At 42.9% G+C, this 19,742-nt stretch overlaps 1 protein-coding gene across 6 annotated transcripts in view; it reads left to right on the top strand.

Moving 5' to 3' along the window:
• Window positions 1–19,742, top strand: part of SLC5A11 (solute carrier family 5 (sodium/glucose cotransporter), member 11) — a 79,869-nt gene that overhangs the window by 27,973 nt on the left and 32,154 nt on the right. For 5 of the 6 annotated variants that reach the window (XR_002340998.1, XM_021081311.1, XM_021081314.1 and 2 more), the window contains 4 exon segments: window positions 2,117–2,221; window positions 3,967–4,072; window positions 6,430–6,510; window positions 17,381–17,586. Coding sequence is in view for 5 of the 6 variants with exons in the window: in XM_021081311.1 (XP_020936970.1) it covers window positions 2,117–2,221; window positions 3,967–4,072; window positions 6,430–6,510; window positions 17,381–17,586 (498 nt within the window). In the remaining variant the exon portion in view is untranslated. 6 annotated transcript variants of the gene reach the window in all.

Here is a 19,742-nt window from a genome sequence, read left to right as displayed (position 1 = left end):
CATTATTTCATCCTTTTTATAGCTGAGTAATATTCCATTGTATATATGCACCACATCCTCTTCATCCAGTCTTCCACTGATGGACATTTAAGTTGCTTCCATGTCTTGGCTATTGTAAATAGTGCTGCAGTGAACACTGGGGTGCAGGTATCTTTTTGAATTTTGGTTTCGTCTAGATAGATGCCCAGGAGTGGGATTGCTGGATCACATTGTAGTTCCATTTTTAGTTTTTTGAGGCATCTCCATATTGTTTTCCATAGTCATTGCACCAGTTTACATTCCCACCGACAGTGTAGGAGGGTTCCCTTTCCTCCACATCCTCTCCAGCATTTATTGTTTGTAGACTTTTTGATGATGGCCATTCTGGTTGGTATAATGTGGAGCATGTGATTAAGGGAGTGTAAGACAGAGGCTGAAGTCCCCTTGCCTCCCTCCACCTCCAGGAGATGAGGAACCATCCGAACAAGGACCTAGGGTGGTCCTCTCTTAGGGCAGCTGTCATTCCGATTGCATTTATTTCCGATTAACATTCACCCAGTGACAATCGGTGCACTCTCCTGTCTTTCTCTCTCAACCTCGTTTGCTGGCAAATTGCCTTCTCTGCTACTTGAAAACAAACAGCCTTGACTCTTCCTCCCATCTATCAGCTGGCTTTGCTTGTCGGCCCAGAGTTTGATGTCTAGATACCAAGGCTGCTTGGCTTCTGATGACTTTCATGCCTCCTCCCTTGCTTAGCTCATTGGAAACTTCCTACGTGTAGAGGCTGTGCTGCTCTGGAGATCCAAACAGAGATCAACTGGTAATAAAGGCTATCAGCCAGTGATAAGGGTCTTGCTCCCCAGTGAGACCAGCTGGTGGCTGTCACTCACAGATGAGGCAGTGAAGCCACTGGGGGATCGTCTTCCTTGGACAACTCGTCTGAATGAGCTGAAGCTCCCACACGCCCCCTCTACTAAGCTATGGCACCATCACCAAAAGCGTGTCCATTCCACAGGGTTTGATTGATCCTCTCTGTGTATTACTCCCTGATCAAGTGTCAGAGTTCAGTATACTGTGCTCCTGGGAAATCCCTGCCGTGTTTGCCTTGCAGCAAATCAGAGGGTGGAAGCAAGACATTCATGAGGGTCCGAATCCTGAATTGCCTTTTTCAGAAGAAGAGAAAAGGAGAAGAGGAGAAAAGAGAGGCTTTTTCTTTCTCTTTCTAAAAATTTTATTTTATTGTTACTATCATTTGTCTTTTCAGGGCCACACCTGAGGCATATGGAGGTTCCCAGGCTAGAGGTCAAATTGGAGCTGCAGCTGAGGTCTACACCACAGCCACAGCAACGCCAGATCTGACCGGCCTTCTGCGATCTACACCGCAGCTCACTGCAATGCCAGATCCTTAACCCACTGAGCGAGGCCAGGGATGGAATGTGTGTCCTCATGGATGCTAGTCAGATTTGTTTCTGGTGAGCCACGATGGGAATGCCTCTTTTTTTTTTTTTTTAATTTTAAAGCATCTATTTATTCCTGGAGTTCATTTTGGGGGCCAATATTTTATTATGAAAAAATTTCAAACATAAATCAAAGTCGAAATAAATTTATATCAAACACCCTTAAAGTCGTGAATACCCAGATTCCACTACTAAGAAAAAACAACAACAAAAAAAAAACACTGGGAGTTCCCACTGTGGCACTGCAGGTTAAGAACCTGACTGCAATGGCTCTGGTCCCTGCAGAGGCACCGGTTAAAGGATCTGGCATTGCTGCAGCTTCAGTGTAGATAAAAATCCCTGGGGCTTGATTTTCCATTTATAGTGGTGATTTGAAGATTTCTTTTTAGATACATTTATGGAAATATAAACGTGAATTGGTTTAAAGAAAAATATTAAGTCATTAATAATATGGGAGACAGCAAAAACTGGGATGGGTATACATTTGGAATCTGTGAGGGTTGGGTGCATACCTCTGAACCCCAGTTCCTCTTCACACCACCCCTTTGTCCCCATGTTCTCTTCCCTCTTAAGTCTTCCACTGAGAATCCCAAGAAGACTGTCTGTGCCCAGAGTGTGGGGAGCAGGAGGGAGGGGAGGGCTAGGCTGTTGGGTGGCGAAAGCTCAGCTCTGGTCCCCAGGTCACCACGATGCCGGAATACCTAAGGAAACGCTTTGGCGGCAGCAGGATCCCCATCACCTTGGCCGTGCTCTACCTGTTTATCTACATCTTCACCAAGATCTCGGTAAGGTGGGGTCTCAGCCTGGTGAGAGTTCAGTGACAGCCCGTTGCTGGTGTGTCTCCTCCCCACCCACTTTCTCCTATGGAGGAAGCTTCTGGAAGGTTTGAGGAAGATGGCGGCGGCGGGGGTGGGGGGGAGGAAGGGGTGAGCAGGGGCAGAGGAAGGATAGAGAAAAGGTAGAGGGTAGGACACCCCACTCCTGCCAAAGCTGCTTCTCAGTAACTCGGGATGGTGCCCACCACTGAACGGGATTCCGAGAGCCCTCGGGCAGGTCTGTCTTCTCCCTCTTGGGATCAGACAGTCATAAGCTATTCAGCATATGTACTGATAGCCCTCCCTGACCTTTGGATGGGCAGATCTCCTGGAAAGTGGCCAAGGGCAGGTGCCAGTCCAGGATGTGCCAGTCAGCCTGACTCACACTGACGCTATTCTCTCTTCCATCTGGAGCTGGGGGAGGCGGGGAGAAGAGGGCAGAGCCATTCTGTTCAATTCCACGCCACCTGCAGATGGGAAAGACAGACATAGAAAGACAAGTGTCAGTGTCCTGCTGGCAGGAAGCTGCAGAAGTGGGGAAGCCTTCCCGAGGGAAGTGGCATCTGGGGAGGAGTTTGCCAGTTAGAGAAAACACGGGACGGGTGGGGGAGACGGGCCTTCCTGAGGGATGGACGGAATAGGCAAAAGTTTGGAAGCCTGAATAAACATGACTTGTTAAGGAAACAGGGTGCATTTCCCCATACCCGGAGGACCGGGAGCATGGCATGAGTAAAGGAAAGACAGTCAAGGAGCAGGCCAACCAAGAAGGGCCTGGCACGCAGCTCTAGCTGAGTTAGACATTACCTTGGGCGCAGTAGGGAGCCACAGAAGCGTTTTACTGAGGAGGAGAAGTTGAGATAATCATGATGGTATTTGGTAAAAGCTGTAGTATGGAGAACGGAGCATAGGAAGACCAAGCATAGAAGCAGAAAGACTGTTGAAGAGCTGGTATTAGCCCAGGGAAGGGTCTCAAGCATCATAATTGCCCATAGGGCTTCCATGGGAGAACTCCCCCCATAGGGCTGGCATGCGAGACCCCCATCTGGGAAGAGATGAACAAAGAAAGGACGATAGGAGTTTCCACTGTGGTTCAGTCAGTTATGAACCCGACTAGTATCCCTGAAGATGTGGGTTCCATCCCTGGCTTCACTCGGTGTGTTAAGAATCTGGTGTTGCCATGAGTTGTGATGTAGTTGGCAGCTGCAGTTCTGATTTGACTCCTGGCCTGGGAACATCCGTACACCTCAGGCACAGCCCTAAAAAGCAAAAAGAAAAAGGGGGGGGGAGGGAAAGGGAGTTCCCATCGTGGTGCAGTGGTTAATGAATCTGACTAGGAACCATGAAGTTGCAGGTTCAATCCCTGGCCGTGTCAGTGAGTGAAGGATCAGGCGTTGCTGTGAGCTGTGGTGCAGGTTGCAGATGCGGCTCGGATCCCACGTGGCTGTGGCTCTGGTGTAGGCCAGAGGCTACAGCTCCGATGAGACCCCTAACCTGGGAACCTCCATATGCCACGGGAGCGGCCCTAGAGAAGGCAAAAAGACCAAAAAAAAAAAAAAAAAAGCAAAAAATAAAGAGAAAAAAGAAAAAGAGAAAAGAAAGGTTAATATATGATGCTTCTGTGTTTGCCAAAATCTAGGCAAGGGCCCCATCCTGGAGAAACTATGCTAAAATGTTATTCATTCATTCATTCACTCATCAACTTTATGTCTCTCCAGGTGGACATGTATGCAGGTGCCATCTTTATTCAGCAGTCTTTGCACCTGAATCTGTACCTGGCCATAGTTGGGCTGTTGGCCATCACAGCTCTATATACCATTGCAGGTATGACTGAGCAGGGGGGATGCTTGGAGAGGTAGTGGGCAGGGGTCGTGGCCCATCTTCTGATGTGCCTGTGTGTTAAAACCATGTCTTCATGAACCCTCAATCCATTAAGATAATGATTTCTCTGGAGTTCCCATCAGAGCTCATTGGTTAATGAACCCAACTAGTATCCATGAGGATGCGGGTTCCATCCCTGGCCTTGCTTGGTGGGTTAAGAATCTGGTGTCGCCATCAGCTGTGGTGTAGGTCGCAGACGTGTCTTGGATCCCGCCTTGTTGTGGCTGTGGTGTAGGCTGGCAGCTACAGCTCAGATTTGACCCCTAGCCTGGGAACTTCCATAGGCTGCAGGTGCGGCCTTAAAAAAAAAAAAAAAGAAAGAAAGACAAAAAGAAAGAAATGAGATTGGGTTTCAGTGGCACCAAACTTCAGGATCTCACCATACTCCAGCTGATTCCCTGCTAGAAAGGGATCAGCAGAGAGTTGGGGCCAGTGCAAAGCCAGGTTTCCCTCCATTTAAAAGAAAAAAAATTTTAAATTAAAGTATAGTTGATTGGTTTCTCTCTGTTTAAGGGGACCCTATTGCTGGGCCAAGGAAGGAGGAATCACAAGAAAACTCCATACCTGCATGAATTTAAAAAAAAATTGGACAGGGAGTTCCTGCTGCAGCTCAGTGTAAACAAACCCAACTAGAATCCATGAGGATGCAGGTTCCATCCCTGGCCTCAATCAGTGGGTTAAGGATCCGGCGTAGCTGTGAGCCTTGGTGTGGGTCACAGATGTGGCTCAGGTCTTGCAGTGCTGTGGCTGTGGTGTAGCATGGCAGCTGCAGCTCTGATTCGACCCCTAGCCTGGGAACTTCCATATGCTGGAGGTTCAGCCCTAAAAAGCAAAAAATAAATAAATAAAAATTGGACCGTGACCTTACTCATGTGTAAATATGTTTATATCAGATAAGTGTCCCTTCTCTGCAGGGAAAAAGGAAGGAAGGAAAGATTGGGAAGAGACTGAAAATATTGCTTTGACTAGATGCCAATGGATTTGCTACCTTTTTCGAGGTGGAGAAACCAATATGAATCTTTGAGGCCAACCACTGTGACCCTGTTTGGGAAGCCTATTAGACTCTAAATACCTAGTACTCACATACATCCTTTTTCCAATATTAAAAAAACATGTGTTCAGAGCTTGGAGACCACGGGCCAAACGTCACTTCCTATGTCAATTACAAATTACTCTGGGGGAGTTCCCATCGTAGCAAACCAATCTGACTAGTATCCATAAGGATGCAGGTTTGATCCCTGGCCTCACTCAGTGGGTTAAAGATCCAGTGTTGCCATGAGCTGTGGTATAGTTCAAAGACTTGTCTCAGATCCTGCTTTGCTAAGGCTGTGGTGTAGGCTGCCAGCTATATCTCTGATTAGACCCCTAGCCTGGGAACCTCCATATGCAATGGGTGTGGCCCTAAAAAGACAAAAGACAAAGAAAATTAAAAAAAAGAAAAAGAAAAGAAGAGAAGAGAAGAGGGAAGGAAAGGAAAGGAAAGGAAAGAAAGGAGAAAAGAAAAGAAAAGAAATTACTCTGGGGAGTTCCCCTTGTGGTTCAGCAGAAATGAACCCGACTAGTATCCACAAGGATGCAGGTTCGATCCTGTCCTTGCTCAGTGGATTAATGGTCTGACATTGCGGTGAGCTGTGGCATAGGCTGGCAACTGTAGCTCTGATTTGACCCCTAGCCTGGGAACTTCCATATGCCACATGCAGCCCAAAAAAGAAAAAAAAAAAAAAAAGACTGTAACTCACCCCCCATGAATTTAGGGACTTAATGTTTTATATCCCCTCCACCCCAATTCATTCCATGGGTTGCCTGGGTGGGTCTTCTGCTGGTCTCACTTGGCTTGGTTGAATTCTAGTTAGAGGGCAGCTGAGACAGCTGGTTGGAACAAAACAGCCTCGCTCAAATGGCTGGTGGTTGGCTTAGCTTCATCCGGGCTTTCCCTCCATGGGCCATCATGCTCCGCAAGGTTAGAATGGGCTTCTCAATGAAGCATGGTGGTCTCGGGGCAACATAAGAACAAGAGCAGGAGCTGCAGCGCCCCTCATGGCTGAAGCTTGGAGGTGCAGAGTATCACAGCCACCATATTCTGTTGGTCAAAGCAAGTCCTTTGGCTAAGCGATATTGAAGAGGTAGAGAGCTCTGCCACATGAAAGGCGCAGCAAAACCACATTGCAAATGGGAAGGAGATAGTGTGGCCATTTTTGCAAACGAAGAACACAAAGTCTCCCCAGATCCTCTGTGCCACCGAAAGTAACTCCTCTCCATCCAAGTACCTGCCCCTTATTCAATGTTCCTCTCCCCACCAGGTGGCCTGGCTGCTGTGATCTACACAGATGCTCTACAGACTCTGATCATGCTTATAGGAGCACTTACCCTGATGGGCTACAGTAAGTGGGGTCCCAGTGTCATTTGGGTGGATGACAGCACCTCTCTCAAGCAAGGACACCTGCTTTCATAGCCAGCTGGGAATTCCTGCTTGAGGCGTGGTTATTTTAGCTGGAAGAGAACCATGCTTATCAAGCAAAGATGAATAGCCCTTTCTGTATTGATATGGATAAATCATGAAATAAAAAAAATAAAAGGGGTCAAAAGGGGCCCTTTTCTTCCTTGTGGGAAAATTTCAATTAATAAGAGCAGATGGAGTGAGGGAAATAGCATATCACCATCAGAAAGCAGAAAGGAGTTCCTGCTGTAACTCAGCAGGTTAAGAATTCAACATAGTATCCTTGCGAATGTGGGTTCAATCCCTGGCCTGGCTCAGGATCTGGTGTTGCCACAAGATGCAACTCAGATCCAGCATTGCTGTGGCTGTGGCGTAGGCCAGCAGCTACAGCTCCAATTCAACCTCTAGCCTGGAAACTTCTCTATGCCACAGATGTGCCATAAGAAGAACAACAAAAAGAGAATGCCACAGTAATGATTGCTACAGGCAAGATCAAATGATAAATAATGAGGTTAGTACAAGAGAGTTTATGAAGAAATAGGCTATTTGCTTGGTCTCAGAGTATCATGTCCAAAATAGTTCATTATAAAGGTGTCCAAAATATTTTTAAAAATATTTATTAAATACAGAGGGAAATAGAGCCACTTTACAGTGGAGAAATGTGGCACACACCACTCTAACTAAGTGATCATGGTTAATATCAGTAATCAGATGTATCAATGTGTAGCACGTGACATCATGTGCTGGGAAGGACATGGCATCACCTCTGTGCCATTCTTGCCAAAATCTATAACCTCAGCTTCATCGTGAGTAAACATCAGACAAACCCAAATGGAGGGACATTTTACAAAACACAAAGACCAACATTTTTCAACAGTGTCAAGGGCATGAAAAATAAGGAAAGGCTGAGGGACGACACAGAGAGGATGAAACTAAGGAGACACAATAAACAGTGTGGATCCCGGATTGAATCCCAGGAGAGAAAATGAACATTATAGGTGCCATATGAACACACAGTATAGTTAATAACAATGTGACCATGTTTTATTTCTTAGTTTTCAGAACTATACTCTGTTTATGTTATACAGGTGAAAAGTGTATGGGAATCCCCTATATTACTTTGACAACTCTTCTGTATGTCTATACTTATCTCAAAATTAAAAGTTAAAACTTAGCCATTAAAACGTGTGATCCAGATATTCTATCTCATTTAATGTTCATAAAAACCCAATGATATGAGTATTATTATTACCCCTTTTGGAGATGAGAAAATTAAGGCACCAATTGTTAAAAAAAACTTGCCCCATGTCACAAAGCTAGGATTCAAAGCCAGCATTCAAACCCAGGCAGACTGACTTCACATTTTTTACCCTTCCCCATTCTACTGCCTGCTAATAATGGGGGCGGGGAGGTAACATGGTAAAAACTTTTGTGGGGAAGGACTAGGGGCAAGGGTCAAAGAGGATAGGCAAGAATTTCACCTGAACATGGTGTCTTTCTGCAGAGTTTGAATGTTGTGTATGTGCCACTTTTACCTTTCAAACAAAAATTCAAAGAAATAATCGTGGAATAATAAATTGATTTCACAATAAGAACAGCAACAAGACTTTCTTCGTATTAGCCTTAAGAGGAAATGTTTTGGACCCTAGTGAAGAAGAAAAATTTCACTGGTACATATAAAGAGGAAAAACACAGATGAGCAGTAAATATACAAAGGACATCTGTCCAGCTTCACTGCATAAATGTTTGGATGGTTGCTATCATAAATAGCAAACTTTGACCCTCCCAGTGCCACAAAAGTGACTCACAACACTTTCAGGTTTTAGAGGCAAGAAAGCCAAAAGATAAATCTTCACATGGGCTGTTTTTCTTAGCCAAACTTCCTAATCTTTCTCCCTAAAACATGGGGTCTCATTTGGGAAAGTTCTATTACTTAATTTATTGCAATCAGACAGGAGAGAGATTACAGATCAACCATCAACAACCTTCATTATTCTGCTCTATATAGTAGGATTTATCCCAAGGTATCTAGAGGTTTTCAAAGGTTGAAGATGAATTGACCATATCTGCATGGTTTTATTTCTGTGCTTTCAATTCTGTTCCATTGATCTACATGACTGTTTCTAGCCTAATACCATACCGTTTTGATTACTATAGTTTTGTAATATGGTTTGAAACCAAGTCCTGTGAGATCTCCAGTTTTGTTCTTCTTTCTTAAGATTTCTTTGGCTACTCAGGGTCTTTTGTGGTTCCATGTGACTATTAGGATTTTTTTTCTATTTCTATGAAAAATGCCATTGGAATGTTGATAGTGATTGCATTGCATGTGTATATCACATTGGGTAGTATGGACATTTTAGTGATATCAATCTTCCAATTCATATGAATGGAGTATCTGTCCATTATTTATGTCTTCTTCAATTTCTCTCATCGTTGTTACTCACAGTTTATGGTGTACAGATCTTTCACCTCCTTGATTGGATTTATTCACATGTATTTTATTCATTTTGATGCAGTTGTAAATTGTATTGTTTTCTTTTTGAGGTATGTTCGATTGACAATGTTTTTGTTAGTTTCATGTGTATAGCAAAGTGATTCAGTTGTATATATACTAATATATATTTCAGATTCTTTTATATTGTAGGTTATTGAACATAGTTCCCTGTGCTATACCGTAAATCCTTGTTACATATATAGCATACATATATATGTTTCAGGTGTGTGCCAGTACTGTTTTATTTATCTTTCTAATAGTTTGTTGTTGGTATATTATTTGTTGATATTTGTATATTGATTTTGTATTCTGCAACTTTACTGAATTGATTTATTAGTTCTAACTATTTTTCATGCAATCTTTGGGGCTTTTTATATATAATATATTTAGCAAAGAGGGACACCTTATTTTTAAAATATTTGGAGATTTTTCAGATACATCTCTGTTACTGATTTTACCTTAATTCCGTTATAATCACAGAACATATTTTGTAAGATTATTCCTTATAAGTTTGTTGAGGTTTGTTTTATGGCCAGAAATTTTGCCTACTTTGATAAACATTCCACGTGTTGTTGGGTATAGTGTTTAAATGTCAATTAGGTCAACTTGGTTCATAGTGTTGGGTAACTCTTCTTTATCTTTAGTAATGTTTTCATCTATTTTTTCTATCAACCACAAAAAAGGGGTGTTGAGATTTCCAACTATAGTTGTTGACTTATTTCTCTTTTTAGGATATTTCTGTGTTATTGGTGAATTGACTTCTTTATCATTATGTGATGTCCCTCTTGGTCATATTCTTTGTTCTGGAGTCTAATTTGTCTAATATTATCTTTTGTCTTTTTGTTGTTGTTGTTGTTATTGTTGCTATTTCTTGGGCCGCTCCTGCGGCATATGGAGGTTCCCAGGCTAGGGGTCGCATCGGAGCTGTAGCCACCAGCCTACGCCAGAGCCACAGCAACACCAGATCCGAGCCATGTCTGCGACCTACACCACAGCTCACGGCAACGCCGGATCATTAACCCACTGAGCAAGGGCAGGGACCGAACCCGCAACCTCATGGTTCCTAGTCGGATTCGTTAACCACTGCGCCACGACGGGAACTCCTAATTTGTCTAATATTAATATAGTCTCTCTAGCTTTCCCTTGATTAGCATTTGTTTACTTTTTGTCTTTTTTGGGCTACCTCTGTGGCATATGGAATTTTGCAGGCTAGGGGTCGAATCAGAGCTACAGCTGCCAGCCTACACCACAGCCATGTCTGCAAATTATACTGCAGCTCGTGGCAATGCCAGATCCTTAACCCACTGAGCGGGGCCAGGGATTGAACCTGCATCCTCATGGATATTAAGCGAATTCATTTCTGCTGCACCACAATGGGAACTCCCCTCTTGATTAAAGTTTAAATGGTATATATTTTTCTATCATTTTACTCTTAACCCATCTATGTTTTATATTTAAAGTGGGTTTCTTGTAGACATCATATAGATGGGTCATGTTTTTAATTTAATCTATCTCTATCTTTTAATTTGGATCTTTAGATCAAATCCATTCATATTATTATTGACAGAGTTTGATTCAAATCTACCAATTTGCCAGTTATTGTCTATTTTTTCCATTTGTCCTCTGCTTCCATTTATCATTTCTTAAAAATTATTTCAGTTCTGGCCCTAGGGCTTATAATATTCATTTCAGTCTACCTTCAAATAATACAGTGCTTTGTTTATAATTTAAGTACCTTATAATATTACACTCCCAAATCCTCTTTCCTGTCTTTTGTGTTATTGCTGCTATACATTTACATATGCTATAAACACTATACCAAGTTTAGCTTTAGATAGTCTGTTATCTTTTAGAGAGGTTAAAAAGACAAAAAGTCTTTTTACTCACCTTCGTTTTAATGATTTCTGAATATCTTCATTTCTTTATTTCTTGTGAGTGTACCTCTTCTGGTAATGAACTCTCTTGATTTTTGTTTTTCTGGAAACATGACTATTTCTCCATTTTTTTGTGCACTATTTCATATAATTTATTTTGATGTTAAATAAAGCTTTTGATAAGTTTCTATAGCAAAATGTACACAAATATGAAACTCCGAACAGATTTCTCATTATGATTTTATTATACATGACTTTACTAAGATGGTACAGATAAACAGAAATAGCCGTATCTCTACATGAATTTTCAATGGGTATAATATTCTGTGTTATTTATATTTCTCAGCACTTTTATGATGCGACTCTATTGTCTCCTGGCATGCATAGCTTTTGAGAAGTGTATCGTAATTCCTTTTTTTTTCTTTTTTTTTGCTTTTTAGGGCTGCATCCGCAGCACATGGAGGTTCCCAGGCTAGGGGTCAAATTGGAGCTGCGGCTGCCAGCCTATACCATAGCCACATCGATGAGGGATCTGAGCCACATCTGTGACCTGCACCACAGCTCACCACAGTGCCTGATCCTTAACCCACTGATCAAGGCCAAGGATTGAACCCACATCCTCATGGATACTAGTCGGATTCGTTACTGCTGAGGCACAATGGGAATTACAGTGTGTTTCTTTCTTAAAAGAAATAGCAAGGAATCATAATGAGAAAGAGAGAATAAAATAGAATGCAAAGCAAGAGTAAGCAGGTCAATTATTACAGTTCACATAAAAAAGGGATTAAACTCAGGGCTTTTTTAGCAATTGTCAATCTCTGTGGTGGGTACATGGCTATTTGTGCTATTATTCTTTTACTTATATATTGTTTATTTCTCAACAAAACTCAAGGATTATAGTTTGGGTTAAAAATTAACCTTTTTATAATTGGTAGGTGGCACATGTAAAGGAAAGTATAAAATGAGGCAAAAAGCATTAAACAGAGGGAAAAGAGTTCCCTTCGTGGCGCAGTGGTTAACGAATCCGACTAGGAACCATGAGGTTGCCGGTTCAATCCCTGGCCTTGCTCAGTGGGTTAACGATCAGGCGTTGCCGTGAGCTGCTTGCAGTGTAGGTTGTAGACGAGGCTCGGATCCCGCGTTGCTGTGGCTCTGGCGTAGGCCGGTGGCTACAGCTCCGATTCGACCCCTAGCCTGGGAACCTGCATATGCCGTGGGAGGGGCCCAAGAAATAGCAAAAAGACAAAAAAATAAAAATAAATAAAAATAAATAAATAAATAAACAGAGGGAAAAACATTTTATACGAAAAGATAGCAAACTTACAACGAAGATATAATGTGTATTAAATATCATTGCAGCAAGATATGCAAAAGTTGTTATAGATAGAAACCAAAATGGTATACAAGGACTCTAACACATGAGAGAATAAGAAGACAAAACACAAATAAGTTTTTGGAAATTATAAATTATATAAATGAATAAACATTCTCATAATAGTATAGATTTTCCCCATAATAGTATACTATTTTCCCAAAATAGTATAGATTTTTCTCAGAACCATCTGCAAAAATGAATCATGGAGTTCCCGTCGTGGCGCAGTGGTTAACAAATCTGACCAGGAACCATGAGGTTGCGGGTTCGATCCCTGGCCTTGCTCAGTGGGTTAAAGATCTGGCGTTGCTGTGAGCTGTGGTGTAGGTCACAGACGCGGCTCGGATCCTGAGTTGCTGTGGCTCTGGCGTAGGCCAGTGACTACAGCTCTGATTAGACCCCTAGCCTGGGAACCTGCATATGCCGTGGGAGCGGCTCAAGAAAAGGCAAAAAGACAAAAATAAATAAATAAATTAAAATTAAAATTAAACCTTATAAAAAAATGAATCATTAAAAACATTAAAGTTTGCGAATACATGCATGTAAATATTGATCAGAATACATTATTTTACCTATGCAAAACCAAAAAAGTCAAATTCATTAGGAAATGCGTAAATTAAGATAGATCTAATTACTTCGGAATTTTAAAGCTGTCTCAATAGTGCTTGGATCGAAGAGGAAATGAAAACTGCCACCACATGGGAGTTCCCGTTGTGGCACAGCAGAAATGAACCTGGCTAGTATCCATGAGGACTTGGATTTGATCCCTTGTCTCGCTCAGTGGGTCAAGAATCCAGAGTTGCCATGAGCTGTGGTGTAGGTTGCAGACACAGCTCGGATCCAGAGTTGCTGAAGCTGTGGTGTAGGCTGGCAGCTACAGCTCTGATTGGACCTCTAGCCTGGGAACTTCCATATGCCCCAGGTGCAGCCCTAAAAAGTGAAAAAAACAAAAACAAAAACAGAAAACAAAACTGCCGTCACAGACTGTTTAGAGATGATGAGAGAACATTACATTTCATACCTAATCAAAGCTGTCTTTTAGAAAAACATTTATATCCACGAATATGAAAGACTAATCAAGTAAATTAGAAAAAACTATAGAATGAATTATCCCAACACTTATTTCTTTGAAGAGAACCATAAAAGACAAGGGGAAATCAAAACAAGGAAAATGGAGAAAAACAAGGCAGTATAATTAGGAATGAGAAAAGGAACTAAAAGCACAGAGGAAGAAGATTTAGATTATAAGAATATAATTTACGGCGTTCCTGTTGTGGCTCAGTAGTTAACGAATCCAACTAGGAACCATGAGGTTGCGGGTTCGATCCCTGGCCTTGCTCAGTGGGTTAAGGATCCAGCATTGCTGTGAGCTGTGGTGTAGGTTGCAGACGCGGCTTGCATCCCGCGTGGCTGGGAACCTCCATATGCCGCGGGAGCAGCCCTAGAAAAGGCAAAAAAGACCAAAAAAAAAAAAAAAAAAAGAATATAATTTACAAAGCTATATGAACACTCACTTAAAAATTCATGTTTTTCTAGGAAAATCTAAATAACTAAATTTGACTCAAGAGAAAGTAGGAGACCTCAATAGAAATGGATAGAAACTAGGACCTTTGTTTACAAAACCCCTTCAAAAAGGGGCATGAAGAAAACTAGAAGCAAGCCCATTAGAATCAGAAAAAGAGAGCTATCTTGTCACTTATACAATAAAAAAAAATAATAAAATGTACTACTGAAGAGAGACAAAATTTTTATTACAGGCAGATTATCTAGCTTGCCTAGGGGGAAGAAGCAAGAGAAACTGAAAAATCTAATCTTGAACAGAGCTTATTAAAGTGACTGAAATCAAGAGTAATATTCAGGAGTTCCTGTCGTGGCACAGTGGTTAACGAATCCGACTAGGAACCATGAGGTTGCAGGTTTGATCCCTGCCCTTGCTCAGTGGGTTAAGGATCCGTGTTGCCGTGAGCTGTGGTGTAGGTCGCAGACGTGGCTCGGATCCCGCGTTGCTGTGGCTCTGGCGTAGGCCAGTGGCTACAGCTCCGATTAGACCCCCAGCCTGGGATCCTCCATATGCTGCAGGAGTGGCCCAAGAAATGGCAAAAAGAAAAAAAAAAAAGAGTAATATTCAGAGTTCCCATTGTGGCTCAGCAGTAACCACCCAAAGAGTATCCGTGAGGATGTGGGTTCAATCCCTGGCCTTCCTCAGTGAATTAAGGATCTGGCGTGCTGTGAGCTGTGGTGTGGGTCACAGACGAGGCTTGGATCCCAAGTTGCTATGGCTGTGGCATAGGCTGGCAGCTGCAGCTCCAGTTTGACCCGTAGCCTGGGAACTTCCATATGCCAAGAGGGTGGCCCTAAAAAGACCAAAAAAAAAAAAATTTCAAATTTCACTTGGTACCAGATGTCTCCTATACGGGTGCTGCTCAGACTGTGGTCTATGGCCCAGCAGCATCAGTGTCAACTGGGAGCCCATTAGAAGGGCAGGATTGCAGGCCCCCCAGCAGACTTGCCAGTCAGAATGCAGCTTTTCATGGTTCCCAAGTAACTCATAGGCACATTAAAGTTTACGCATTAAAATGCATTGCCTATTTTATTTTCACCCCTCCTGGGATAATTTTTTTTTCTTTTTTTAGGGCCGCACCTGCAGCATATGGAAGTTCCCAGGATAGGGGTTGAATCAGAGCTGCAGCTGAGGCCTACCCCACAGCCACAGCAACACTGGACCTGAGCCGCATCTGTGACCCACACAGCAGCTTGTAGCAACACCAGATTCTTAACTCACTGAGCAAGGCCAGGGATTGAACCTGCATCATTATGGATATTAGTTGGGTTCTTAACCCACTGAGCCACAACGGGAACTCTCTGGGGTGATTCTTTTTGTAGTCTTTCTACCTGCTATTATCTGTATGCCTATCTTTTACACGCTCAGATGGGCGGGTCCAATTATTGATAAAACCTACCTACACCCCCCCCACCCCACTAACACAAAATAATTCTTCAGGGAAATAAAGCACGACAAGAATGTATCATCATGATATTTCTCCCCCAGTAGCCACAATCTTCAGCAAAGATGAGCCAGGCTCCAGGCTACCTATAATTTCTACATAAGTGGTAACACCAACCCCTTCTCTCCCATTAAAAAAAAAAAAAAAAGCCTTCTGGAAAGCCATCACGTGAAAACAACATTATTTGGGGCATCCGCTTTTTTCAGTTAATGAAAAGAAACAAATTACCCCCAAACTAGAGTACTTTATTATTTTTTAAGAATGACCTACCTTTGTGCCAGAGGCTGTATGTTTTATGGGCATTATCTCACTTAATCCTTGCTCCAGCCCTTTGAGGCTGGCATTACATGAACCCACCCACAGGTGAGGAAATGGAATTTCAGACTGAGAAGTGACTTGCTCAAGGCCATAAATTACTTGGCCCACTCATGATATCATTAATGGAGTAGCTGAGACGTTCAGAGGTGAAAGGATGCTTCCTGAGGGCAGGGGGTCCATGGACAGAATTCAGGGGTTTTGTTACTCTTAAATGAGAAAGAAATCCATCTCTAGTCTCAAGTAGCCATCCCTGGAGTTCCCGTCATGGTGCAGTGGTTAACGAATCCGACTAGGAACCATGAGGTTGAGGGTTCGATCTCTGGCCTTGCTCGTGGGTTAACGATCTGGCGTTGCCGTGAGCTGTGGTTGCAGTCGCAGCTCGGATCCCACATTGCTGTGGCTCTGGCGTAGGCTGGCAGCTACAGCTCTGATTCCACCCCTAGCCTGGGAACCTCCATTTGCTATGGGAAGCGGCCCTAGAAAAGGCAAAAAGGCAAAAAAAAAAAAAAAAAACTATCCCTGAAATTTAGCATTTTTTCTTTTTTTTCTATTTATTTTGTAAGATTTCTACTTTTTCTATTATAGTTGATTTACAATGTTCTGTCAATTTCTGCTGTACAGCAAAGTGACCTGGTCTTATGTATATATATAAACATACATTCTTTTTCTCACATTCTCCTCCATCGTGTTCATCGAAAGTGACTAGATATAGTTCTCTGTGCTATACAGCAAGATCTCATTGCTTATACACTCAAAAATTTAGCGTTTTTCAATTTTTTTTTTTAGGGCCACACCTGCTGCACATAGAGGTTCCCAGGCTAGGGGTGGAATCGGAGCTGTTGCTGCCAGCCTACACCACAGCCATAGCAATGCCAGATCTGAGCCGGTTCTGCGACCTACACCACAGCTCATGGCAACGCCAGATCCTTAACCCACTGAGCAAGGGCAGGGATCAAACCCTCAACCTTATGGCTCCTAGTCGGATTCGTTTCTGCTGCATCAGGACGGGAACTCCTTTTCAGTTATTAGTGTAAATTACAAACCACAGGAGTATTAGAAATAGCTGTGACTTGGTTACCAAAACACATGCCCCATGTTTTCATCCCAATATTTTTACTGTTACTGCTGACCTATGATGTCATTTAATTACTTTAACTTGTTATCAGACCCACTGCTGGGTCTTACTATTTAATGAAGCAAATAAATAAATTACCTGGTCAGAGATTTTGTTTCAGCGAGTACCTTTCAACATAATTGGCTTCCTTTACAGTCTATGTATTTTGTGTTAGGTTTTTTTTTTTTTTTTTTTTTGTCTTTTTGCTGTTTCTTGGGCCACTCCCGCAGCATATGGAGGTTCCCAGGCTAGGGGTCAAATCGGAGCCGCAGCCACTGGCCTACGCCAGAGCCACAGCAATGCGGGATCTGAGCCGCGTCTGCAACCTACACCACAGCTCACAGCAACGCCGGATCCTTAACCCACTGAGCAAGCTCAGGGATCAAACCTGCAACCTCATGGTTCCTAGTCAGATTCGTTAACCACTGAGCCACGATGGGAACTCTTGTGTTAGGTATTTAGAAATATGGTTCTGAGACGCATTCCAAGGTCATTACCAAACGCATCAAAAAAAAAAAAAAGTGAAGACCCTTTAAGGCAACTAACGTTCTTGGATACCCATGTCCAACCATCCCCTTATTACTTGCTGTGGATCAGCTGGAATTCCTGGCCAACTTGGGCTTCCTCTGAATTCCAGGTTTTGCTGCCGTTGGTGGGATGGAAGGCCTGAAGGAGAAATACTTCTTGGCCCTGGCTAGCAACCGGAGTGGGAACAGCAGCTGCGGGCTGCCCCGGGAAGATGCCTTCCATATTTTCCGAGACCCACTGACGTCTGATCTCCCGTGGCCTGGGATCCTCTTTGGAATGTCAATTCCGTCCCTCTGGTACTGGTGCACGGATCAGGTACAGGACCCCTGGTTGAGCAACCAGCCTCCAAAACCCTTTCTTCCATGATTGTCTGGAGGCTGTGTTTGCTTTTTTTTTTTTTTTTTTTTCCCTCTCCCTCTCTCTCTTCCCCTATTTCCCCAACCATCCTTGATAAGTCCTTTCTCTCCAGGGCTTTACATGTCAGCTTACTTCTTTTTTATTTTTTATTTTTGGCACCTTTTTATTATTAACGTTTAGTTGATTTATAATGTTTCTGCAATTTCTATTGCACAGCAAAGTGACCCAGGCATACACAGGTTCCTGTGCTGCCCATCCATTCCAAATGTAACAGTTTGCATCCACCAACCCCAAACTCCCCATCCATCCCCCCCCCTCCCGCAACCACAAGTCAGCTCTCCATGTCTGTGATCTGTTTCTGTTTTGCAGCTAGCATCATGTTTGCCATATTTTAGATTCTACGTATAAGTGATATCATATGGTATATTTCTCTTTTTGACACTTCACTTAGTCTGAGAATCTCTAGTTGCATCCATGTTGCTAAAAATGGCATTATTGTCCTTTTTACGGCTGAGTAGTATTCCATTGTGTATTCATATTAATCCATTCGCCTCTTGATGGACATTTAGGTTGTTTCTATGTCTTGGCTATTGTGAATAGTGCTACAGTGAACATAGAGATGCGTATATCTCTTTAAATGAATGTTTGGTGCAGATATATGCCCAGGAGTGGGATTGCTGGATCCTATGATAGTTCTATATTTAGTTTTCTGAAATACCATCATACTATTTTCCAAGGTGGTTGTACAATTTATGTTCCCACCAACAGTTCAACGTACTTCTTATTCTTGCTCATGTCATGGCAAATCCCAAGCTGCTGGGATTGCCATGGGGAAATCTATTTCCCCTCTTTGCAAAGGGGAAAGCTTGATGCATCTGCTGACTGCCTGGAAAGATCCAGCAAGCAAAAGAGGTGATACATTTTAAATGGAGGTTAAAACTAATAGGGATATTATTTTCCCCACAAATGCTCACTGGGCATCTGCTATGGACCAGCCACTGGGAAATCACAAGTAAACAAATCAGACAGGGCTCTTGGCCCTTGGGGAGCTCACTATCTTTTGGGGCTCACCTGTGGCACAGCAGGTTAAGGATCCAGCATTGTCACTGCTGTAGCTCTGGTTACAACTGTTGCATGGGAACTTCCTCATGCTGCTGGTGCAGCCAAAAAAAAAAAAAAAAACCATAGAGTCATTTATTCAGCCAGAGTATACCATGTATTAGGTGCCATGTGTTTGCAAGACACACTGTCTTTCCTGGAGGAACTTGGCCACTGGAGAAGGAGGCCTCAAAATGAAGGAAATTGTCATACACGGCCAATTAGAAGGAAGATGGGTGGAGACTGATTTGACAAACTTAGGTGTTGGGTGCAAAGGGCCAGGGATTATTTTATAGAAGAGGTGACACTGACTTTTCAGGGATTTTTGAGTTGGACTTTTTTAAATTTTGAATTTCATTTTGAATTTTTTTAATTTTGATTTTGAAACATTTTTTGATTTTGAATTTGCTGTGATTGAGAAGTGACCCTTGAGCCAAGGCTTCAAAAGAGGAGAGAAAGTTGTTGGGGGAACAGTGTTTTGGGCAGGGGGAACCACCAAAGCAAAGCCCTTAAAGCCAATACATAACTGCTGTGAAAAAAGTTAGAGAAACAGAAGCACTGAGGTGTGTATAATAAGCTCTTTTATGTTAAAATGGGGGGGCATAGAATCAATGTTTGCACGTGCTTGTTTATGCATAAAGAACCTCTGGGGAGTTCCTGTCGTGGCGCAGTGGTTAATGAATCCGACTAGGAACCATGAGGTTGCGGGTTCGGTCCCTGCCCTTGCTCAGTGGGTTAACGATCCGGCATTGCCGTGAGCTGTGGTGTAGGTTGCAGACTCGGCTCGGATCCCGCGTTGCTGTGGCTCTGGCATCGGCTGGCAGCTACAGCTTCGATTCGACTCCTAGCCTGGGAACCTCCATAAGTCGCGGGAGTGGCCCAAGAAATGGCAAAAAGCCAAAAAGCCAAAAAAAAAAAAAAAAAAAAAAAAGAACCTCTGGATAGATGTACGTAAAACTAAGAAGAGTGGTTACCTGTGCACCAGGATAGATGGGGACCATTTCATTGCACACCTG

The sequence above is a fragment of the Sus scrofa genome, unplaced genomic scaffold, assembly GCF_000003025.6.
Source record: "Sus scrofa isolate TJ Tabasco breed Duroc unplaced genomic scaffold, Sscrofa11.1 Contig1431, whole genome shotgun sequence".
Lineage (NCBI taxonomy): Eukaryota > Metazoa > Chordata > Mammalia > Artiodactyla > Suidae > Sus > Sus scrofa.
Note: the sequence above shows the minus strand (reverse complement) of the source record. Positions and strands in the feature narration are given on the sequence as shown.